The 26692-nt window shown below is 39.4% G+C and overlaps 1 protein-coding gene across 2 annotated transcripts in view; it reads right to left on the reverse strand.

The window, feature by feature from the left end:
- Positions 1 to 26692, reverse strand: part of kcnh4b (potassium voltage-gated channel, subfamily H (eag-related), member 4b) — a 120885-nt gene that overhangs the window by 59752 nt on the left and 34441 nt on the right. For both annotated transcript variants that reach the window (XM_049464782.1, XM_022685436.2), the window contains exons 2-4: positions 14630 to 14863; positions 8198 to 8329; positions 6144 to 6274 (exon numbers count right to left, since the gene is read on the reverse strand). In XM_049464782.1, the coding sequence (XP_049320739.1) occupies positions 6144 to 6274; positions 8198 to 8329; positions 14630 to 14863 (497 nt within the window). The remainder of the gene's footprint in view (positions 1 to 6143; positions 6275 to 8197; positions 8330 to 14629; positions 14864 to 26692) is intronic.

Below are 26692 nucleotides of genomic sequence, written 5' to 3' on the forward strand. Positions count from 1 at the left end.
GGTGTAAACAGCTCCATCTGTTTGCAGGTGGAAACGGAAGCGAGGCCGCGGCGGCGTCCAGACGAGGGGGAGGTGATGCGGGCCTTGCCCGGGGAGGGAGCAGGTGTGCTGGGCTGGAATGAGCCCAATGGCTCCGGGGTCCAGAGGAACAGGATGCCCCCGATAAAGCACTGGGGTGTGGTGCCTGAAGGCTGGTTAAGGTCAGAGGAGCATGTTGCAATAACACCTTCACGCTTCACAAACACTTCCAGGGTCAAAAGGTCACATTCTGTCCTGCTGGTCTGAGTCCGGTGGAAATGTGTTCGAAGATGAAATGTCTGTTGAAAATGGTAAGGAAACGTGGAAAGGACTGTGTGCAGCCAGAAGGTGTCCACTGAATTAATTTCTTAATTTTCTAGCTTGTAGGTTAATACTAAAGTCATTCAGACTATGAAGAAAAACATAAAAAAAGAAAATAGGTAAAAAAATAAATGTTATTTCATTGCTCAGTGTAAGCAGATGCTTTTCACTTTCAGAATTTAAATTAGATCTAAGAACTAAGCTTTAGGGGGTAGTTTTTTAAATGGAAATATTATAAAATGAAATTTTATCTTCCAATCTGCTAAAAAGATGTTTAAAAAGTAACACACCTCTCCTTTATACATCATACATTTTGTGTCTGATTTGATCCAATGTTTGCTCAACACCCCTAAACCTCTGATCCCAGAATCCTCCCTGCTCATTAAAATTATAAAAAATGTTAGAAATGATTCCAGACCCACGTTATCACTAAATCACATTAGCTGCTCTGCATCTCTGTCACCGGGTTTGATGAAGCTGCTCTAATCACTTGGTCTTTGACAGCTTTAGTTGATTTTACAGTAGTGATAAACCAACTAGTGACTTTATATGCTGGATTTGTTCAAATATTCTTACTGTTTAGCTTCTCTTTTGGGTAAATTTGTTTATAGAGTTAATTTAAGACTTTATGTAAATGTACTCTTGTACAATCTTGTATTATTGTACAATTCTTATTATTCATATTATTATTACATAAATATTTGTCAAGCAACCTCTGTTACTATTTTAAAGAAAAAGCTAAAAACATATCTTTTTACATTAGCTTTTAATTAGACCTCATTCTTAATTTTCTAGCATTCATTTGGACCCTTCTTATTATTTATATATTATAACTGTTTTGTTACTTGCTTCTGATTTTATGTTTTAGCCTATTATTATTTTATTTTTATTTAATAGCGTTTTAATTAGATCTTATTTTAGCTGTCTGGTTTTGACTGTTTTTTTATTCTGTCATAATTTTCATTTATCTGTTTTTGAGCATTATATTTTATTATATATATATATATTTTAATATATATATATTTTTATTGTTTTTTTTTTTACAAAATAACAGGTACATATAGACACAAAATTAAAACACCATGAATAACCCAACACACTTTGCACACACCCCTCCATCAAAAGTAAAAAAAAAAAAACAAATAGATAAAATATCCAAAGAAAATATATATATATATATTTTTTTACTTACTCTCTTTCTCTCTATGTAAAGCACTTTGAGCTGAATTATTATGTATAAAAGGTGCTGTATAAATAAAGTTAATTATTATTATTATTATTATTATTATTATTATTATTATTATTATTATTATTCATGTTCTTGTGCTGTTGTTACAGTCAAAGGAATTTTGAGTATCCTGTAGCATAAACATTTAAAATAATTTAAACAATATGATATTTAAACTTCTGCATTCTTTCTGTAATAACTACACAACAGAAGGCTTTTACTTCTAGTATTTGAGTAATTTTTTTTTAAATAAACTACTTGCAATAAAGTACAAAAAATGTTGAATACTTTAGTACTTCTACTTAAGTGTGATGCTTAAAGAACACTTTAACTTCTACTCAAAAGTCACTTTTTTGACAGAGTATTCATACTTTTACTCTAGTCAGGGTCTCTATTAATTTATACATGTCTGACTTGCACACATCTCATTTCCAGACCACCTCTAAACGTCATTGCTATTTTAACGGCGCAGACGTAAGGCCTGAAAATAGACTGTTGGTGGGGTGTAAGATAGCAATGATCATCACAATGCATCTTGCGCAGGGTGCAAGAAAGGGAGCTATAACATTTCCTGTTCCACCTTATATTGCTTTTAATGTGTTAATACTCTAATTGCTTTAAAGCAGGCAAAATGTTACCAGCCTCAGCTTCACAGTGTGAATAATGGCCTCCAGTAATCTTATACTGGAAGCATTTGTACGAAAACAGAGCCGTCCAGGAGCTGAACTCTAACATTGCAGTCATCATGATACAAAATGGCAGCGGATGTATTACAGGCTGTTGGAGGACTCTTAGCTTTGGCCAAAAACGCCAGCCTGCTATTGGCCCCCTCCCACAACGTCATGGCAACTGGGACTTGTCTCCTGCCAACAGCTGCCACTGAATCAACCTCAAAGACAACTCAACATTTGGATGCACAAAGGGACATCCTCTGCCTCATCCTCTGCTGAGGAATCTGAGTTAAACAGCTTCATTAATATATCTGAAGCCTGTTAGCATTAACACGACACGCGATTCTGATGATGAACCTGTAATGTTTAATGAAGGGAGGTTGTTTGGGTGATGTTTGTATTTATTCCGATCTATAGTAATTCTACTACTTTATCACTGACCTGGCTGGTGTGTTTCTTTGGTTTTATGATGCTGATGCTGATGATGAATCTCTGAGGACTTCACAGGACAGCTGTACAGTAGTTTTACTGAGAATAAATTAGATAAATGTAGACTCTATTTACTAATTAGGTGATTTCTGAATTCAATCGGTTACATTGGATTTTGTTTAGGGGTATCAGAGTACCCAAGACCTCGCTTGCCTCACTAAGGTCGGTGGTCATGACTACACCTTAACAAAGAGACTGGGCAAAAATTGTCTGCATTCATCTGGTAGAGTGCCAAGATGAAAACCACTGCTGATTAAAAATAACCAAAAGGCTCATATCAACTTTACTAGAAAACATCTTGACGATTGCTAAGACTTACGGGAAGGAAAAATACTCTGTGGACAGACAAGACAAAAGTTGGAACTTTTGGAAGGTAGGTGTTCCATTACATCTGGCATAAAACTAGCACTGTATTTCAGAAAAAAGGAAATCATCACATCTACAGTAAAACATGGTGGTGGTAGTTTGATGTTTTTGGGCTGTTTTGCTGCTTCAGGACCTTGCTGTGATAAATAGAACCATGAAATAAACAGTCTACCAAAAAATCCTGAAGAAGAATGTCCGGTCATTGGTTCATGATCTCAAGCTGAAACAAACTTGGGCTCTGCAGCAGGACAATGACCCAAAATACACCAGTAGGTCCACCTCTGAATGGCTGAAAAATAAACAAAGTGAAGACTTTGGAGTGGCCTGACCTGAATCCTATGAAGATGGGTTTGGCATGACCTTAAAAGGGCAGTTCATGTAGGAAAACCCTCTAATGTGGCGAACAATCCATTACACTGCATTTTGTTTAGGGGAGCTGTATGCAAAGCATGCCACACTTTACAGATGTATTTATTTATTAAAATATTGAAAACTACTGTATGCATAAATTTATTTTTACTTCCCAATTACTTGCTACTTTGTGTTGGTCTATCACACAATACCCCATTTAAATACATTAAATTTTGTGGGTGAAATGTGAGAAAATGTGAAAAAATTTAAACTGATATGAATACTGTTTGAAGGCTTTGTGTGTTGGCTGCTGTGAGACAATTATTAGCAATCGTACACTTTAACATGTGACCCTGAGTCACGCAGCTGTTCTGCCCTTCAGCCCGGCACTTAAACAAAATTGCCTCAGCAAACGATGAGATACGCAAATTAAACGCCGGCCTTATTTCAGAAAGAACATCTGCTAAATGACTGGATACAGAACAAGACAAGGAGAACTGTGCCCAGATTGGAAAGTTCTCAGACAGTGTAAACGACAAAAAGACAAAAAACTGATACTTTTGATATCCATAAATATATATTTTATGTTCGCAGTGCTTGTGCTTTCTCGAAAATTGCAAACTGAAGATGGCATAGGGTTACAGAAACTTCAAAGACTGACTAATAGCATAAAGTGTGCTAACAATGCTAACAGTGCTAATTCCTACACAGAATGTCAAGTTTTATTATCCTCTTACAGAAAAAGCTCAGTTTAATCCCCTTCTTACTCGAAATGGACGGGTGCTTGTGTTAATCATGCTTTCACCAGGCTCTGTTCTAACTTATTCCAGCAATCTGGCACTCAACAACAACACAAATAAAAATACATAAAAGCAAGTTGAATGTTGGCGTTCTCAGAATGTGCACTGACGACTAGTTTAAGATAGTGACATAAACAGTGTTTTACCTCAGCACATGTTTGTCATGTTTCTTCTTAGTTTTGGTTCTTTCTGTTTGCGTCTTGTGTCATTGCTTATCTTCCCTTCTCAGTTTGCATTGTTCGTCATATGCTCTTTAAGCACATGGCCCTGTATTCTATTGTATTGTAACCCATTCCCCCTTGTTATCTTCCCCAGGTGATCCTTGTCTATGCCTATGTATATATACCTCAAGTTTTCCTTTGTTCTGTGTTAAACAGTTTTGATCTCTGTTATGCTGTTTTTATGTTTTTGTGTTAGACCCACAGTTGTACCTTGTTTTGGGCTTTTAGGAGATTGAATCAAAGGAACCAATTGATTCGAAAAAAGATTTGAGACGTTCAAAATCATCATCCACCACAGTGAGATCTATCTTCATGGGAAATCAGGTTCATGACCTTTTTGTCTTCAAGTTGAAAATGATCCCAGTTAGCTTTTTCCAGATCCTTTCATTTCACAAATGCTAATGGTTTGAAAAATTATCAATAGCTATAAATAAATAATAAATCAGTGCAATGTGTGTGATTTTTCTCTACAAATGAACACTTACAATCCTTATTTATACAATCTTTTAAAGTGTATCAGTGTTGTCCTGTGTCATGTTGACAACAAACACAGTTCTGAGATCAGAGATCAGATTTTTAACCATCTAGAAACATTTGGGGATGAAATGTTCTGATCTCAGATCAGTTGCTTGCACTTTCTTAGGTGAGTACCAAAGCTGTGGGACAGTCACATGGATTTTTTCATTATAATATGGAGTTTAAAGCAGAGAATTAAAACACTGTGGTTTATATTAATCGATTCAGTTTAAATCTGAGTTTGAGTTTGACATCACTATTGGTTTGTTACCTTTAGATTATTTGTTTCTTTATTCATTTGTTTGTTTCTTTGACTTTTTATTTATAGTCCTTGCTAGCGCTTTGTTGCTGTTTGTTTTACAGCCATTGTGTTTTTTTCAATAATTCAATTTAAAATATGAAAGTCATATAAAATATAGATGTATTGCACACATGGTGATCTATTTTATGTGATTTTTTTATTTTATTGTTGATGATTATGGCTTACAGCCAATAAAAACCCAAAAATCAGTATCTCACAAAAATAGAATACTTTTGGCAGTATGGTACAATGTGCCAAGTCCTGCTGGAAAATGAAATCTGCTTCTCCATAAAGGTTGTCAGCAGAGGGAAGCATGAAGTGCTGTAAGATTTTCTGGGGAAACACTGCACTGACTTTAGACTTGATAGAACACAATGGATCAACACCAGCAGATGACATGTCTCTCCATCTAAACCATCACTGATCATCAGTAAATTTCACATTTCATTTGGAATTCAAGGGACCAGAGTCTGGAGGAAGAGTGGGGAACAGCTCCCCACTCCCCACAAGCTGCTTGGGGTCTAGTGTGAAGTTTCTACAATCAGTGATGGTTTGGAGATGCGGATTTCATTTTCCAGCAGGACTTGGCACACTGCCCATACTGTCAAAAGTTCCAATTAGTTTTATATAATATTCTAATTTTCTAAGACAGTGATTTTCAGATTTTTTTTTGTCTGTGAGCCATAATCATCAACCATAAAAAAATAAACTATAAAAACAGATCACTCTGTGTTTAGTACATCTATATAATACACGAGTTTCACATTTTGCACTGAATTACTGAAATAAAGTAACTTTTCAATGATATTCGAATTGCTTAATATGCACTAGTATATAGTAGATAGTATATAGTGTACTGACCCCACTCAGGTTGACATCGTTCTTGCCACCGCGGGAGAACTGGCTGGTGATGTGGCAGAGCACGGTACGCCCTCTCCGCCGGGCCTCACTCAACCGAGAGCTCCCACTCTTCCTGCTCTGACGTTTCTCTTCTACACACACACACACACAGAGTTCATGCATTAAAGGAAAACTCTAAACACAAATTCCACCACAAGTCAGTTGTGTACAAAAAAATGTAGTACGCTAAATGGGACAATATATAATCTAAATAAAAAATATATATCTATACAGGCATTTGAAAGATTGTCTCAGCTTGAGGAAAGATATTATAAAAATATTATTTACTTCATGCTTTCATTCTAATAACTGGAGTTAAGTGACCTATAGCTCTTTATTTAACAGCTGGGATTTTACTGTGTACTTTATATTTTTCGCACTATAAGGCGGGCTTAAAATCCTTTAATCTTCCCAAAAAACATCAGTGCACTTTATAATTCAGTTCACGCAGTATAAGGAGCAGTAAAGCCACTCCGCTGAAGTACATCTTAATACAGGAGTTTCAGTTTAGTTAGCATTAGCTGCTAACCACATGAAGCGCTAGCTGTTTCGCACTTCAGAGGCGAGCATATCGGACTGTAGCCTGTGTGTTTACTGTGTTAAAAGAAGCTATGGGAGATGAAAAGCTAGCTAATATCACCCTGGTTTACCAGAACACTCAGGGTTCCTCAGTGTAGTGCTATCGGGTGGCATTAGCCGCTAATGCTAACGCTAATGCTCCAGCCTTAGTGTAAACATACAGAAGCTTTCTGTAAATAAAGGGAAGCGCTTTACTCACCCAAATAAACCGTTTTCAGGAGAGAAATCTGTGCAGATTAACATCCAGCTCTCATTTGATTTCAATGAAATGTTTTTTTTTTTTTTAAGAATGACAGTTTACTTTTTTGTTTACTTAACTTAGCTTAGCTTTACAGGTAACTCATCTCCACCCAGCAGCCAGACCTGCTGAATTTATAAAGAAAACATGGTAACACTTTCTATGAATGTCATCTCTATAAGACTCTATAAACATACTTGTAACACATTATAATGCATTCATAAGGCATTATAAACATGCCTAAACATATTTGTAAAAATGTATAATTATAATAAAAATAGCCATGTTTACTATGCATCATGAACTGTGATTATAAATCATTAATAGCTGTGTTTATAACGTTAAACATCGATACCAAGAAACTCAGTCCCAGCTTACAGATTGTATTATGACTAATAAACTTATAAACACGCCCTAAATAATAACCACTCAAAAAGTATTCTTGTCGTGAAAATAATATCAGTTATTGTCAATTATAATGTATTATAACAGGTCTTTGTGCGCTCTAAGTAAAGTGGCAGACTTTTTTTTATTGTGGGACTAGATTATTAACGATAGCTACATACTATTTTAACATATATATTATAAACACAGCTTATAATGTATTATGATCACAAGTTATAATGCTTAATAAACATGGTTATAATGGGTTATGCATTTTTATAAATATTTATTGCCATGTTTATAATGCCTTAGGAATGCATTCTAATATGTTATGAATGTGGTTATAGAGTCTTATAGAGATGACATTCATAGAAAGTGTTACCGAAAACATGGCATCACCCTTGTTCCTACTACTAGTTACTAGTGTTGGATAAAATGCGCCTTATAATCCAATGAGCCTTATGTATGAAAATAGACCACAAAAAAGACATTTGTTGATAGTGCTCCTTATAATCTGGTGCGCCTCATAGTGTGAAAAATAAGGTACTCATTCCACAAAACATAACAGGCTCTTTTAATTTGCCAGTAGCTCGATTTATAAGCAGCGAGAGACTCTTATCTCTCAATGAACGCTCAGCCAACTGGTCCCAACCGTGTACTTGAAAGGTAAGGAGCCTGCAGAAAATGGCAGCTCCATGTATAATACAGCTCAGCTTACATATCTGCTTTCCTACTGTAGCCGTTTCACTGTAGAGGCAATCTGGGGCAAATCTAAGAAGCGATCGTTCTGTAGAGAGACTGCGGCTCGGCGTACCGTCTCTCCTGCTGCTGTGGTGGCCCTTGCCATGTGTGTCTGTGATGTCTTTGAAGGAGAACAGGAAGAGCACCATCTCCCCCTTTTCGTTCTTAATGGGCACGATATCCAGCAGACACCAGAACGAGGTTCCTGCAACATAAGAAACACAGGAAAAATATATAATACATAATAAAACTCTTTGAGATAGCAGCTCTGAAATAGGCAAAAACACCCATAAATAAAAAAAAAATAATAGACATCTATAGAAGACACATTTTGGGACCTACCTTACAATGATCATTGCTATCTATCTGCTATTTTAACGCCTTGTACCTGCATCGTTTAAATACCATTAGCAATAGTGCTTGTGAATATACAGCTTTTTCTATAAAGCTGTCTTTGATTTTACAAAATTAAAAAAACTCTGGAATATAATCAAGAGGAAGATGGATGATCACAAGCCATCAAACCAAACTGAACTGCTTGAATTTTTGCACCAGGAGTTGCATAAAGTTATCCAAAAGCAGTGTGTAAGACTGGTGGAGGAGAACATACCAAGATGTGTCACGAATGACCCAGGCAGGGAGACGTGGAGGCGGACACAAGTGCAGGTAGGGATGAAACGAATAATTTAATAAACATACATATATATAAAAAACAAATAAACAAGTAAACAAGAAACAAAGAAAAACAAGAAACAGAGGCGAGCTAAAACTAACAAACAAACAAGAGATACTAAAGATAAACAAACGGGGAGACTATAAAACTAGGCAGGATAAACTAAACAGGGCAAGGGAATAAACTAGGGAAAACACAGGGAACTAAACAGAGCTAAGAACTTAAACAGGGAATAACTACTAAACTAGGAACAAAATAACAAGGGAAGAGAGCTAACGGCTACGAGGAACAAGGAAACACTAAGAATCTAAGAAACACAGAGAAAGAGACAAACAACAGGAGACAGTGCAAAGACCGACGGAGACAAAGTGGCAGAGGAGTGCTATTTATAGTAACAGGTAACACACAAGAATAGGAAACACCTGGGGAAGGGGCGGAGCTACAAATGAGAAACAGGTGGAAAAGTACTGAGACGGGAGACACAGGGGAGCACAGGTCACGTGGGGAAGACACACAGAGACACGAGACAGGGCTAAGACCTGACAGAAGCCTCCCCCTAAACGCGCAGCTCCCGAGGCGCGTAAAAACGAACCCCGGGGGCCGGCGGTGGCGAGAGGCCGGGGAAAACAAGAGACGAAACCGGGGACTGAAACGGAGACAGGACAGAGGACAGAGACTGGATGGGAGACTGAACGGGGAACTGAACAGGAGACGGAGACTGGACGGGGAACTGGACAGGAGACGGAGACTGGACGGGGAACTGGACAGGAGACAGAGACTGGACAGGGAACTGGACAGGAGATGGAGCCTGGACAGGGAACTGGACGGTGGACGGAGACAGAACAGGGGATGGAGGCTGGACAGGGAACTGGACGGTGGACGGAGACTGAACAGGAGACTGGACATGAAATGGGACAGGAGACTGGACGGGACTGGACATGGGAACAGGTACGAGGACATTAACAGGGACAGAAACTAACACTGTAACTGGGACGGGAACAGAGACAGAGACAGACACGGGTACAGGGACATAAACAGAGACAGGGACCAAAACAGGGAGAGACATGGGGACCAGAAACACGGGTGGGTGCCCAGGACTGGCAAATGTCTGAGGGGAAGTCCAAGGAGCCAGCCTGGGCACAGTACAGGGGACAAAGTCAGGGGACCTCGGTGCCTGCCTGGGTACATGGGACCTGGGACGAAACACAGTTCCGGGAGCAGGTGCTGGCGGCGCGGCGACTCTGGCAGCGGGAGATGGTGCTGGCGGCGCGGCGACTCTGGCAGCGGGAGATGGTGCTGGCGGCGCGGCGACTCTGGCAGCGGGAGCTGGTGCTGGCGGCGCGGCGACTCTGGCAGCGGGAGCTGGTGCTGGCGGCGCGGCGACTCTGGCAGCGGGAGCTGGTGCTGGCGGCGCGGCGACTCTGGCAGCGGGAGCTGGTGCTGAGGCTTGAACAGCTGGAGCAGACATAGAGGCTTGAACAGCTGGAGCAGACACAGAGGCTTGAACAACTGGAGCAGACACGGAGGCTTGAACAGCTGGAGCAGACAGGGAGGCTTGAACAGCTGGAGCAGACACGGAGGCTTGAACAGCTGGAGCAGACACGGAGGCTTGAACAGCTTCAGCAGACACGGAGGCTGGAGCAGCTTCTGCAGACACAGAGGCTGGAGCAGCTTCTGCAGACACGGAGGCTGGAGCAGCTTCTGCAGACACGGAGGCTGGAGCAGCTTCTGCAGACACGGAGGCTGGAGCAGCTTCTGCAGACACGGAGGCTGGAGCAGCTTCTGCAGACACGGAGACTTGAACAGCTTCAGCAGAGACGGAGGCTTCAGCAGCTTCAGCAGACACGGCAGGAGTCCGGGGGCGTGGCTCAGCAGCCGAAGACACCTCGGAGATGGGCGTGGCCGCAGAGAGAATTTCGGAGCTGGGTGTGTGCAGATCCAGCGGAGCAGCAGCAGGGCTTGAGACTGCGGGTGGAACAAACACGGAGCTGCAGCTTTGCCGGCAGAGACTGTAGAGGCAGAAAGCGCAGGGCCGCCGGTAAAGTCCGGCGCGGAGAGAGTTCCAGAGCGCGGCTGAGTGGCCGCGGAGATAGTCCCAAAGAGAGGCTGGATTGCAGCGGCGGAATTCAGATCTGCAGCCGCCATGAAAGCCAGCTCCTCAACCTGAGGAGCTAGCGCTGCAGCTGCAGGGCTTGAGAGTGCGGTTGCCGCAAAATCCCGGACCGGATTTTTACTCTCTCCGGCTGAGTCAAGCGCGGGGAAAGTCTCTGCTCGCGGCTGGCTCGCCGGGTTGGAGGTCCTGTAGCGCGGTTCGGCAGCAACCGCGGGGAACACGGAGCGCGGTTCGACTGCCATCGCGGAAGTCTCGGAGCGCGGTTCGGCTGCCACCGCGATAGTCACGGAGCGCAGTTTCACAGCCGCCGCGGAAGTCCCAGAGTGCGCCTTTGCCGCTGGAGAGGAGAGTGTCTTGGCCGCGGGAGGAGCTAGCTTTGGAGGCGCTGGGGAAGCTAACGCCTTAGCCACCGGGGAAGCTAGCACTGGAACCGCCGGTGAGAAGAGAGCCTTGGCCACAGGGGAACGGACGGGAGTCGGAACGGCCTCTGGAGCTGTGCGGCCGAGAGCCGGGTAGAGCACCGCCCCTGGGGGGAACGGCAACGGAGTGCGGGCTGGTGCAGGGTAGAGCTCCTCTTCGTCCTCGGAGCTGCTGGGAGCGCACCCGAGAAAGTCCCACGGATCCCGCTCCTTGAGCCTCGGGTACACGGAGGCACCGAGGCTCATAGCACCAACCCGTATCGCCCCCCCAAGAAAATCCTCCCCGGAAAAGGGGTCTTCTTCCGGCTGGCGGGGCCCCTTAGAACGCCTACCCCGAGGCCTGCGGCGTCCTTGAGGCCTCGAGGTGTCCTGCGCCGGGGTCCCGCAAGGAGCACGACGAATCGCCATTCTGGTGCCAGTCCAGGCAGAACCTGCTGTGTCCATTTTCGGTCGGTCTTTCTGTCACGAATGACCCAGGCAGGGAGACGTGGAGGCGGACACAAGTGCAGGTAGGGATGAAACGAATAATTTAATAAACATACATATATATAAAAAACAAATAAACAAGTAAACAAGAAACAAAGAAAAACAAGAAACAGAGGCGAGCTAAAACTAACAAACAAACAAGAGATACTAAAGATAAACAAACGGGGAGACTATAAAACTAGGCAGGATAAACTAAACAGGGCAAGGGAATAAACTAGGGAAAACACAGGGAACTAAACAGAGCTAAGAACTTAAACAGGGAATAACTACTAAACTAGGAACAAAATAACAAGGGAAGAGAGCTAACGGCTACGAGGAACAAGGAAACACTAAGAATCTAAGAAACACAGAGAAAGAGACAAACAACAGGAGACAGTGCAAAGACCGACGGAGACAAAGTGGCAGAGGAGTGCTATTTATAGTAACAGGTAACACACAAGAATAGGAAACACCTGGGGAAGGGGCGGAGCTACAAATGAGAAACAGGTGGAAAAGTACTGAGACGGGAGACACAGGGGAGCACAGGTCACGTGGGGAAGACACACAGAGACACGAGACAGGGCTAAGACCTGACAAGATGCATGAAAACTGTGATTAAAAACCAGAGTATTCCACCAAATATTGATTTCTGAACTCTTAAAACTTCATGAATATGAATTTTATGAATCTTTGCATTATTTGAGGTCTGAAAGCTCTGCATCTTTTTTGTCATATCAGTCATTTCTCAACTTCTGCAAATAAATGCTTTAAATGACAATATTTTTATTTGGAATTTGGGAGAAATGTTGTCTGTAGTTTATAGAATAAAACAATGCTCATTTTACTCAAACATATACCTATAAATAGCAAAATCAGAGAAACTGATTCAGAAACTGAAAGTGTGTTCAGGTCAATTTCATTCATATTGCTATCTTGGCAACAGAAAACACAGTTGCAACACTCTGATTATCCCATTTTGAAATGAACCTAGTCAGATGTTCATTGCTATCTTGGTGATTAATTCTCAACAGTATTCTACATCAACACAACCTTCACAGTGTGAACAAGCAGGTCAGTTTCCTATGCTTAGAAACTACTGTTGGATATGTGCAGGTAGCTGAATCGTTAAAATAGCAATCCGCCTAAGTCAGAGTGCACCTGGATCTTTAAGAGAATGTGAGGAAAGTGACACACTGATTGGTGTTTTTTGCACGTTACACCCAAAACACAACCATGGTTAATTAAGAGAATTAGTTCATGCCTTTTGCATGTTTTGAGCTGCTTTTGAGGCACACTTTTCCTGTTGTTATGATAGCAAAGACACACTGACACACTAAATCAAGCTGCAGAGCGCATGGGTGACAGCTCGCCTAAAGATCTGTAAAATAGGGCACTTTAAATTCATGCCCACCAGCAAATTTAGCCGCACTTACAGCAACAGCATAGCAACCAATTGGAACATTATAGCAGCATAGCAACCACCTACTGACTCCCTAGCAAATACCTAGGGTTTTTTTTTCTTTTACAAATTCTATGATGAGAATTAGACCTAATTTGGAAGGACCAGGGGGAGATACATTTATTAGTTTAAATATATTTTCTCATTAATATATAAATTACCAACCTTTGCCTCCATGTCTCAAATTTAAAATAAAATGAAGTAGCAGGGTATGAAGCTCTGGGGAGGTGCTGCCGGTGCTGCTGCAGCTCTAATCCAACCAGCTGTGATAAGATGTTGGCTAAAACTAACTCTATGTGTCTGGGAAACTGACCCTATATGTCCAGAAAACTGAAATTTTACACTTGGGACTTGACTCAGGACTTAATGTTTAAGTTTTTAGACTTAACTAGGACTTAAAGTTTAAGAAGTGGGATTTGAAGTTTAAGACTTGGGACTTGACCCAGAACTTCAAGTTTAAGACGTTAGAATTTAGTAGGAAGCTTAAGACTTGGGACTTATCTAGAACTTAAAGTTTAGGAGTTGAAACTTATCTAGGACTTGAACTTTATGACTTTGGACTTGACTTGAGACTTAAAATTTAAGACTTGGGACTTGACTCAGAGCTTCAAGTTTAAGATTTTAGACTTAACTAGGATTTGAAGTTTAAGACTTGGGACTTGACTGAGGACTTTAAGTTTAAGACTTTAGACTTAACTAGGACTAAGTTGAAGATTTGGAACTTATCTATGACTTGAAGTTTAAGACTCTAGATGTAACTAGGACTTGAAGTTTAAGATTTGGGACTTGACTAGGACTATGTTTAAGACTTGGGTCTTAACACGAGACTTGAATTAAAAAATTTGGGACCTGACTGGGGTCTGAAGTTTAAGATTTATCTGCTATTACAGTCAGAAGATCAGAAGCACAATTCTAAAGTAAAAAAGAAATTTCAATCTGTTACAATGAGTGGTTTCTAGAGTCATTGCAGAAGAATCATCTTTATATGTACACTAGAGCTTCACTAGTTTCATTAGATCTGTTTTGGCGTTGCCTCGTTTCTCTGGGCCAATTAGAAGTGATCTACTTTTGTGTTCTTTTATTCTGGGAAAGCCCTCATTAACTCCAAAACGTGGTGGATAATGTTCATGACTGTTCCTCCTACTGTACAAAAACACAGACTACGTCATCTGCCCTGAGCAAGGTCACAGAAGATGAAACAGATCTCTATACTCATTAGGGAGTCTGCTGCACAAAGGAGGCGAGTGTCTGAATGGGTCCTGTAGTCGTTTGAGTAAATTAGAGGGAAATTGGAACATTAAGGGCGGCAAATGGTAGACATGGCATTTTTATCCAGATATTACATTTTATGATTCTTGTTTGGAAGAAGTTTTTACCGTTTTTCTTGTAGAACTGGACCTCGGCCTGGTACTCCTCTTTGCCCTCCAGCGCTTTCTCCATGCCCTGGGCGACGTGCTCGCTGGTGCCGGGGCCGTACAGGAAGCGGCAGCTGCAGTTCTTCTGCATCACCTCCGTCCTCACAAAGCCCGTCAGCTCGCAGAACCCATCTGAACAGTACACAATGGGGTAACCACGGTGACCCTGAGCGTTGCCCAGCAGGAAGTTGCTGTCTGTTGAGAGAGATGGAGAGACACTTATCAATATCATATGATTGTTGAAATATACTGGGATTAGGGATTCATATTTATATGAGCAAACACAAGGGGGCGCTGTTCGCAATTAAAACTCCCATTTAAACTCAGAAATGTAACACATTTTACAATGATCTTTAAAAAAAGCATCCCATTAGGCTCCAAGTGGTCCAGCGAGCAAAGCAATGCCACTATGATCAGAATATCGCCGGTCTGAATCCTGTTTATGTAGCTTGCCATCAGCTGCCGGAGCCCTGAGAGAGCACAATTGGCCTTGATCTCTCGGGGTGGGTAGATGGCGCTCTTTCCCTACATCGCTCACACAAAGGGTGATGTCGATCAGCACAGGGCATCTGTGAGCTAATGTATCAGAACCGATGCTATCAGCAGCAGTTGGAAAAGAGGTGGTGGCTGACTTCACATGTATCGGAGGAGGCAGGTGCTAGTCTTCACCCTCCTGGTGTGTTGGGGCATCACTAGTGATAGAGGGAGTTTTAATGAGTGGGTTGGGTAATTGGCCATGTAAATTGGGGGAAAAAAAATTAAATAAAAAAAATGAATTTATAGAAAAAAGAAAAAAGGGAGCGCTGTTTCAGGACAACCTGCATGTGTTATTTCTGAAACAGAGTGATAAAGTAGAGATACAGTATCAGAGCTGTGGCAAGTTCACTACATCACTACTGTACTTAAATCAGATTGTTACAGCCCTGGTCCTTTAAATAATAATGAGCCACTGCATGCCCCACCCTTCTCATTATGCCTTTGTATACTAATATATTTTCTTCATGGTTTCTAGCAGTCTTCTAGCATTTTACCACCATGGACACAGGCTTTTAAACAGGTGAATAAATCACAAATCTTCTAATCAGTGATCAATGATTAGTCTTGAATCAAGCCTAACTTTATCACACAGAAACAAATAAACTTATCTGATTCAACACCTCCTTTTGAAGAGACAGTGTCTGGAATTTTTTTTTCACTTACATTTTTCAGATCATCAAACTAACTTTAATATCAAACAAATATATCATAAGTAAATATAAAAAGAAGTAAATGATGATTTCATTTGTTAAGGGAAAAATAAATATCCAAACCAATCTAGCCCTGTGTAAAAAAGTAGCTGAACTGACTGTGATTAATCACACAAAGTTCAATTTAACTACTAACCACAACCAGGCCTGATTACTACAAGACCTGTAGAATGAAGAAATCACTTAAATAGAACCTGTCTGGCAACATGAAGCAGCTAAAATATCTCAAAAAAAAATTTATGTCCAGATATTTTTTTTTTAACAGATAAAAAAGTCATTGACATATGCCAATCTGAAAAAGGATATAAAGTCATTTCTAAGGCTTTGGGACTCCAGTGGACCACAGTGAGAGCTATCATTCCCAAATGGAGAAAACATGGAACACTGGTGAACCTTCCCAGAAGTGTCTGGCCAACTAAAATTATTATAAAAGGGCATGGGCAACTCATCCAGGAGGTCACAAATGAACCCAGGACAACATTTAAAGAACTGCAGGTCTCACTTGCCTCTCACTTAAGGTCTCACTTGCCTCTCACTTAAGGTCTGTGTTGATAATTCCATAATAAGAAAGAGGTTGGTTAAAATAGTAATATCTTGAAGATCCCCAGGAATTTGTTTAATATTTGGCTTTAATCCTGCCAACCCCTTAACCCATACATAAGTTGCCCCTTCTAAACTACCCCTCCTTTTTTTTTTGCATTTTTCAAATTTGAGCTGAGGGTGGAGTCAGCAAAAAAAAAATCAAAGGGAGTTAGTTAGCCATTAAATGCTGAAATATTTATCCATTTGCTGTTGTATTGCATCAGTATGAACTGACATGCTGTCTCTTATGAGTTCCGGCCATTAAAAAGATATAAATACGCTGAATTAAGCGGAATGTGTTAATCAGAGTCAGAGATGTTCAGCACAGGCTGAATTCAGAGCACAGCTTCCTGCAGGAAAAAATGCTGTACCCCCTTCCGCTCACACAATGAACCTATTACTATTCCAACAAGTGCGCTCTCTCTCTCTCTCTCTCTCTCTCTCTCTCTCTCACTCTCACTGTGTCTGTCTCTCACTCACTTACTTTCTCTCTATCACACACACACACACACACACACACAAACACACTCACACAGCAGCCCCACGGCCACACGCACAGCCAGCTCCAGGGAATTGATATTATTTTTCCAGAAGCTGAATTCGACTCAGCTCGGGGGAAAGAGAGAGCAGTTAGACACAGTCTGAAACCCAGACTGACCCCTCACTCATCCAGCTACATCCTAATCAAAACAACAAACAGCAGCCTCTGTTACTGACAGGAATGCAGTGGCGTGAAAAAGTATTTGCCCCTACAGAGTTCTATTGTTTTTGCCTTTTTTGTCATACAGACATTTTTCCAATTATCAAACAAAATCTAATATCAGACAAAGGTAACCTGAGTAAATATAAGAATTTATTTTTTTAACAGATAAAAATGATCCAAACCAATCTAGCCCTGTGTAAAAAAAAGTGTTTGCTCCCTAAACCTAATAGCTTGGTTGTGCCACCCTTGGCTGTAACAACTGCAATCAAGCTTTATTGATAACTGGCAACCTCAGTGGAGATAGTTTGTTCTACTCCTCCTCTACGTTTTTTACAGAATTGTTTTTATTCAGCCACACTGGAGAGTTTTCGATCATGAACAGCCTGTTTAAGACCATCAGCAGCATCTCAAGCAGAATTTGACTGGACCACTTTTTTTAAAGTCATTCAGAGGTGGACTTGTTTGTGTGCTTTGGGTCATTGTCCTGCTGCAAAAACCAAGTACACCTGTGTCACGCTTTCGCTCCGTTTCCCTGTGTTTTCCAGATCCTGAAGCAGCAAAGCAGCCCCAGACCATCATACTACCACCACCATGTTTTACACTCAGTATGATATTGTTCTTTTTCTGAAATTATGTGTCAGTTTACACCAGATTTAAAGGGACACACACCTTCTAAAAAGTTCCACTTTTGTCACATCAGTCCAAAGAATATTTAACCAAATTTCTGGGGATCATCCAGATGTTTGTTGGAAAATGTGAGACTGAAAATGTGTACTTTTTGGTCAGGAGTGTTTTTTATTTTGGAAATCTCCATTGGATACTATTTTCACCAAGTTTCTATCTTATTATTGAATCATTAACACAGACCTGAACTGAAGGCGAGTGAGACCTAAATTATTTAAGGTATTTAAATGTTGTTCTGGGTTCTTTTGTGACCTCCTGGATGAGTTGTCCATGCCCATTTGGAATCATTGTGCCAAAGTGAGTGTAAAGAGTCACTTCAAATTTATTGGGTTTTATTGAGATTTTACAGTTTATTTTTTACAGTCTACAATTGAATAAACCTTAGGGAACGTTTACTGCTGGTAGTTGGATTTTTTCCCAAATTCTCCATGCAGTTGCTTAAACACTACATGGACTTGTTTAACTCCAATAAAACCTTTTTTACACTACAACAGTGTTAAATCATCAGTACAGCATAAATACAAAATTAATAAATACACAATACCCATGAAGAAAATACTATGAAAGTATTATGCTGATAAATATTAGTTATTTAATGTTATTGATTAGCCAATTGCATTACTGTTGCTGTTTTTTTTTTGCATTTTTTTTTACAATTATTATATGTTATAATTCATTACTGTTTTAAATCAGTTGCAGCAGTTTATTACAGTATGGGGGTACAGTTTCATTTTATCCATAATATGGAAAACAACTTCCATTACAATCTCCCAGTTGGAAAAAATCCCAGTGCGATCAGAAGCTGTAAGTCTATGTTCTAGTTTGCCAGTGATTTCATAAAGAGAAACTTTAGTCTCTTAATAACTCTCATTTAAATATATGATAACCTTTAAAATCTTCAAAAACAGTCAGATTCTCTGTCTTTGGAGTACTAAGGTGAGGTTCTGTATGCCTTAAATAATTTTAAGGACCTTACGTAACACTTTTAAGGGATTTAAGGGATTATTTAAGGGGAATTGGATACTTGAGGGAACATTTAAGGGTTTATGATGATTTCTCTTGAGAAAGTCATTTGGTAACATAATAAAAGGCATTTTATCTATAGTACAATAATATTAATAGTGAAAGAAAAAAAGTTTATGGTTAAATATACTCAAATTTCATCCTACACCACAGTGGACAAAGTTATGCAGAAACAAATGAAAAAACCTTGCTGAATTTGCAAAACAAAAAACTATTATTGCAGATATACATGTATATATGCATGTATTGGACAGGGATGTTTCCATTTCCATTTTTTATAGTTAGTATCTTTTTATAACCCAGTAAATGCTGTTAAAACAGGCAATTCATGTTTTTCACATATGCAGATTTTTATTGTTGTTAAATTACACTTTAATAAACAGTCTATTCTTGTCATTCTTGGTATTTTCAGATAAAAGAAAGCAGAGGGAAAGTATTAGTATTAGTAGTATTGACCCTGTGTAAAAAAAAAGGCTGCATTTTTTGTTAAATCTTTTAGTTAAAGCCGAAGATCTGAAATTCAGTCACATCATGACTGATTCATTTCAGATCCACTGAGCTGTTGTAGAAAGATTATAATATTTTTTAATTGTGTTACTGTCCAAATACTTATGGACCACACTGTATATAGACTGGAGGATTTACATTAACACTGTCCACGTTCATTTTAAGGAAACCGGATCCACAATCAGAATTATTTTAATATTAAAAAAAGTGCAAACAGCCTGAGGATGCTGTCCATGGTGCTGAACTGCAGCACAGCAGTTTAGTGTTTGGAAAGCATGGCCACCAGTTAAGTCTGAAATGAGAACATCAAATTAAATCAAATTATTTTTTAATCCTGTGTAAAAACTGAAAAAAACCATCAGTCACCCAAGACACCCAAATACACACACACACACACACACACAGTAGTACACACACAAGCAGATATGGGTGTACTATTGCGAGCCAGATGGACGTTTAAGGCTCAGTTGGAACTCTTCCGCTACCAAGAGGCACAAAGACTGGATGGAAAATTACACACACACACAGACACACACAAACACACACACACACAGTTACACAGTCTGATTGTCTGTCTTTTAAGAGAAGATGTACTGCAGGCTGAGCGTGTATCAGCGTGTTCAAGTGTGAACTGACCACTGAAAATTGGCCACTTAAGAATTCTTTAGGAAAAAACAAATCCAGTGAAGCCACACACACACACACACACACACGCACACACATGCACTTTCCTCTCCCACAGTGAGGAGTACTTACTCACTAACACACTGCCAAATGCTGAGCAGCTTCAAATACGGCTTTGATGGCGAAAAGATCACAGGTCCTTTTACACACACACACACACACACAGTCTCTCCCTATTTCCTTCTCTTTCTCTTTTACACACACTGGGGGAGCCCTCTGTGTCCAGTGTCAAACTCTGCTACCTACTGCTACTGCCTACAGTTGCACAATAAATAATAAAAAAAGATAAAATAAATGAATACACCTTAACAAATACCTCAGCAAATATACATTTAAGTATGAGATATTCTTTTTAACAGACTGCAAAAAAAAAAAAAAAAAAAAAAACACGTAAACTGTACTGGTTCTAGCTATTTTTAACCTAAACAGGCGAACACTGAGCTTCAGCACGGTTGCTTACCATAGCCAGGTAATTTACCACCACCATCTACTAGTGTAGTAGAGACAGATATTTTGGACAATGAAATATATATTTACTGATTACGTACAGAGTAAGATTTATCGTCAGAGAAATATCCCCCAAGTTAAAATAATAGACAAAAAGTGTTTCGATTTATTCATTAATTACATGATAATATAAAAAGGATTGTACTACTATCATATAATTATTTAAGCAGAAACACTTAACGGTGCAATAAACCTTGGAAAAGTCCAAGAAGGAGAACCACACACTTCCAGGTTTAACTAAACTGTTTCAGAAAGAGAACTATATACAGCTCTGGAACAAAATAAGAGACACTTCTGATTTTGCTATTTATGGGTTTATGTTTGAGTAAAATGAACATTGTTGTTTTATTCTATAAACTACGGACAACATTTCTCCTGAATTCCAAATAAAAATATTGGCATTTAGAGCATTTATTTGCAGAAAATGAAAAATGAGAAAACAAGTTTATATTCATACAGTTTTAAGAGTTCAGTTTTAATAGTTATTTGGTGGAATAACCCTGTTTTTTATGCATCTTAGCATATTTTCCTCCACCAGTCTTACACACTGCTTTTGGATAGCAAAAATTCAGCAGCTTGGTTTGATGGCTTGTGAACATCCATCCAACATTCTCTTGATTATATTCCAGAGGTTTTCAATTTGGTAAAATCAAAGATATTTATCATTGTTAAGTGGTCTCTTATTTTTTTCCAGAGCTGCAGATTCTTAAGGTGAACCACACACGTTCCAAATGTCAGCTGACCCTATAGTTCAATAGTAAATTCTATACAGTCCAGAACTGTAAATAGTATTAATTCATTGTATAAGAAACTAATGTAATTTATCCACTGACAGGCAGGATTTAAGAGGCCCTGAATGCAAAAATCTTTTAAAGGTTAAATCAAAAAATTTGTCCTCTGGAGTAAATGCCACATTCTGAGCATCACCTGAGGCAAGAACAGAACTGTTTAAAGTCAGGCTGATCTGTTACATGCTGGAAAAGCTTTTGACAAGAAATTAATTAAGCGAGAACAACAGGGAGTGATCTTTGCTGTGCTACACTGAGTTCGCTGAGCTGCTTGTTTGGATTCTAAAGTGCGGTGGAGCAATTTGACTGTGTGAGGATAAAAAAAAGGGACTGTTAATCCCTGACTAGATGTTGTCCAACACTTACTTCCTGAAACACAGGATTTGTTTTATATGTTGGCAAGTGAGAAATCTACCACAACCAGTGTGACTCAGACACGTGCATACTTAAGTAAATACACTGTTCTGTACTTTAATTTAGAGCAATTTTTAACCTCATTAATATCTGAAAATTTCCATGGCAGGCAATGTGATTATGTTCATTGTGTTTATATTATTTTCTTTTTTTTTATTTGAGACTGTACATTGCGTTGAGTCTTTTATGTAGTTTCTTTCTTTCACTTATTTTTGGTCTCAGTACAGTTTCTCAGTAGTTTCTTTTTCTCTGATGAACAAGAATTAGTCATAGTCTTTGACTATATTTTTTAGTTAGGTGGAAAATTCATTCCATTCAAAACGCTGTGAAATCCAAGACTAGGTTTAAACCCTACACTGTAAAAATGTGCTGTAAAATTTACAGTAAGTTACAGACAGTAATTGACAAGTAATTTACTGTGAAATAAAATCAAAGTAATTAACTATCAAAGTAATTAACTGGCAGTAATTGACAAGTAATTTACTGTGAAATAAAATCACAGTATTTAACTGGCAGTAATTGACAAGTAATTTACTGTGAAATAAAATCACAGTATTTAACTGGCAGTAATTGACAAGTAATTTACTGTGAAATAAAATCCCAGTATTTAACTGGCAGTAATTGACGAGTAATTTACTGTGAAATAAAATCACAGTATTTAACTGGCAGTAATTGACGAGTAATTTACTGTGAAATAAAATCACAGTATTTAACTGGCAGTAATTGACGAGTAACTTACTGTGAAATAAAATCACAGTGTGATTATAACTGTGATTTTCGAAATTAGGCGGATTATTACTGGGGTTTTCTACAGTAGTAGGATTATTACTGTAAATGTATAAAGTAATAGGATTATTACTGTGATTTTCTACAGTAGTAGGAGTATTACTGTGATGTTATCATTTTCAAGTTATTTAATGTGGTTTTGGCAGCATTCAGAGTATAATACAGTAAACGTAGTTACAGTAGTTAGTTGTGCAGGAACACAGTATACTACTGTGGATTTCACAGCATTTTTGTTTTACAGTGTACCTGGAAAACTGCCACAAAAAGTTGTACACCCCATCATTGGGTCTGTATACCCTGGATTTTACAACAAAAATTGGTCACCAAAAAAGTACTTCTTCTGTATTCAAATATAAGTGCAGTTCTAAGGGTATTTATATATTTAATGTGTGCTATCTAAAGTAAAGAAACTGATTGTCATCTCTGACAAAACACAATGTTGTATAAACTGCTATATGCTGTGTATATGATTGAAAATTACAGATGAATATTTATTCAGCATTATTTAAAGTTAAATTCTAACGATTTTTCACTTTTTTTTCATAATTTAACAGTGGGACATTCTAAAGCATTGGGCTCCAACCCTCATCTTACAGAACTTCATCCTGCAAGTTTCAACAGCCCGTAGGGGACTTTTAAAAGCAGTAATTAGTTAGACCAGATCAGATGGATAAAAGGTTAGATCCAAAGTCTTCTACATAATTTATGATCCAAAACAACAACTGAACCTACATGTGTCTTCTGATATAGTAAATGTACTGGTGAGCTCTGAAATGTTTCTTTGGGGACTTTTTTGCTTTACATGCCTGCTCCTCTTTACCATCACTGGTTTAAAAAAAAATCATGTTTTCTGAGGAAAAATCAACTGTAAATCAGTGTCTTAGGCATCAGAAGCATTCCACTTTCCAGAGATCTGTGTGCGGTAGCTTTTAGAGCTATTAAACTCTGCAGAGAGGTTTTATTTACCACTCTACAAGACTTACAGTACATCTCAACTGTTTACTTTTAAAGAAAATTCCACTTTAATGTAACAGCGGTGCTGTCCATATATTCATCCATATACAGGGGTTGGACAATGAAACTGAAACACCTGTTATTTTAGTGTGGTGCACGTCTTGCTGGCGCATCTGTGACCAAGACAGCAAGTCTTTGTGATGCATCAAGAGCCACGCTATCCAGGGTAATGTCAGCATACCACCAAGAAGGACAAATCACATCCAACAGGATTAACTGTGGATGCTGTATAAGGAAGCTGTCTGAAAGGGATGTTCGGGTGTTAACCTGGATTGTATCCAAAAAACATAAAACCACGGCTGATCAAATCACGACAGAATTCAATGTGCCCCTCTTCTGTTTCCTCCAGAACTGTCTGCCAGAACAATAAGTTATTGTGGTCTAAAACCAGGTGTTTCAATTCCATTGTCCAAACCCTGTATATTCATGCACAATCGTTATGTTTTGTATGTGAATAATAAATAATTTTCAACAAACAACAAATTTAAAGTACTGTATGGCCCTACAATTCTGCATTAGCTGTGCATAACTATTAGGTCGACCTCACAGACCCAGCACACAAAGTGGTAGCGTACTGTTAAAATGCTTCAAATGCATTCATACTGAATACATATATTTTTAAAAAAGCCCCACCAGCACCTTCTGGAACACTGTACAGACTGCAGGCACTAAACAATAAAGCCAGAAATATCGGAACAAAAAAAAAAATGCACACAAGCACTTTCTGTCAAAAAAAGACCTTTATACAGGCATTTTATGACACAACCAGTTGTATAACCTGAGTTGCCACCATCAGCACTTTGTACACAAACCAGCTACTGTTTGACTTTTGCTGTCACAACAAATGCCCTTAACTCTAAAAGAAAAAAAAAAAAGACACCCAAACAGCGAGGCTTCAAAATTCAGACTAATGCAAAATAACCAGACTGTATTTCCATGATCTCAGCCAGCCTGCGCCAGTCTAAACTCCAGTCTGTTCTGACCAAATCTTTCTGCCTTAACTCAACTCACCTCCTCACCTGCCGTTCCACCAATCACGAGTGAGTGGTGTACATCTTTGAGGTTGACCTGTACTAAGAGGGCGACTCAAGGTCTCAACTGAACACTCGTGAAGCTTAAACTTTCCTAAGATAGTCCACAAAATAATGATTAAATGTATAATGTTCATACCAACTCAGAGAAGAGGTCTTAAAGCCTATTATATCTCGACCAAAGTAAAACAGTAGATTTCCATGACTATTTACATGGTAGATTCTCACTGAAGGCATCAAAACTATGAATGAACACATGTGGAGTTTTGTACTTGACAAAAAAAGGTGAAATATCTAAGAAAAAATGTTTATATTCTAGTTTCTTTAAAATAGCCACCCTTTGCTCTGATTACTGCTTTGCACAATCTTGGCATCATTCTCTCAATGAGCTCGAAGAGGTGGTCACCTAAAATGGTATTCCAACAGTCTTGAAGGAGTTCCCAGAGGTGTTTAGCACTTGTGTTGGCCCCTTTGCCTTCTTCACTCTGTGGTCCAGCTCACCCCAAACCATCTGGATTGGGTTCAGGTCTGGTGACTGTGGAGGCCAGGTGATTTTTTTTTAAGTACATAAAACTTCACATGTGTTCATTTATAGTTTTGATGCCTTCAGTGAGAAATTACAATGTAAATAGTCATGAAAATAAAGAAAACGCATTGAAAAAGAGAAGGTGTGTCCAAACGTTTGGCCTGTACTGTACATTTGTGTCAACATTTTTACCCATGGTTACATATGAATCACTCATATGTTACCAACTATGGTAGTCACTGGGGAAAAACAACAACCTGAACACCCTTGGTCCTATTTTAGTGATCTATAGCGCACCAGTCGATTGCATTACACAGCTGGATTTGCTGTGTGTCGTTGTGTCTTTGGCATGAACTAATTCTCTTAACTAACCATGGATGCGTTTTGGACATAACATAAAACAAACCAATCAATGTGCCAGAGATAATTCCCTTTAAGAAACAGGTGAGCTCTGATTTTGGCACGTTCGTATTTTAACAGTGTTATATCGCTTTGTGTGTCTCTGCAGAGGATACTGACCCGTGAGTTCACACTGTAAGGTATGCCAGTAGATCATTTAAAGGAAAAGCAATGTTATTTTATTCTTTATTCTGTTAATTGTTGGGTTGAAAGCCATCCGTGTGTGTGTGTAACGAGCAGGGTTGAACGTGTGCCAGGAGCACCTATAGGAATGGATTTTGACGATTGACTGTTATTAAGATTCATTTCAGTCAGTTGCGTAGTTTTCCGCTGCCAAAATAGCAACAGCCCAGAAAATTACCTTAACACACCTCACCATCAATGTAGATTTATTTCTAAATTCTGACGTTATTTTCATAGCACAGGTGCGGCTAACCCTGTGCTCACACTAGCAGGAGACCCTCATGAAGTCCCTCATGTTTGTCTGTTGTGAATATGTTCGTGGCTGCTCACAATATCTGTTTATCTGCTGTTTATTGTCATGGCCTGGTAGCACAGACGCTAATCCACTATGCTCTACTTTCACTCACGCTTCATTTTACCTCAAAATTGAAGAGTTTCTCTCTTTCTCTCTCTCTCTCTCTCTCTCTCTCTCTCTCTCGCTCTCTCTCTCTCTCTCTCTCTCACTGTTTGCTTACTTTCTCTCATACACATAGAGGGGTTGGACAATGGAACTGCAACACCTGGTTTTGGACCACAATAATTGATTGTCCTGACGGTCAGTTCTGGTGGAAACAGGAGAGTTGAGGTGCACATTGAATAATGCAGTGATTTGGGCAGCCGTGTTTTTTTTTTTTTTTTTGGATACAATCTTTCCTCTTGCGTCCACAGTTAATCCTGTTGGATGTGGTTGGTCCTTGTTGGTGGTATACTGACATTACCATGGATACCGTGGCTCTTGATACATCACAAAGACTTGCTGTCTCCAACTTAGCCATGAAACCTCCCACACTAAAATGACAGGTGTTTCAGTTTCACTGTCCAACCCCTGTATAATACATTCACACAAATACTCACACACACAAATCTGATGACACATTTCCTCTTCCCAATGCATAGTTACACTAGT

This window comes from Astyanax mexicanus, chromosome 15, assembly GCF_023375975.1.
Source record: "Astyanax mexicanus isolate ESR-SI-001 chromosome 15, AstMex3_surface, whole genome shotgun sequence".
NCBI classification, from domain to species: Eukaryota; Metazoa; Chordata; class Actinopteri; order Characiformes; family Acestrorhamphidae; genus Astyanax; species Astyanax mexicanus.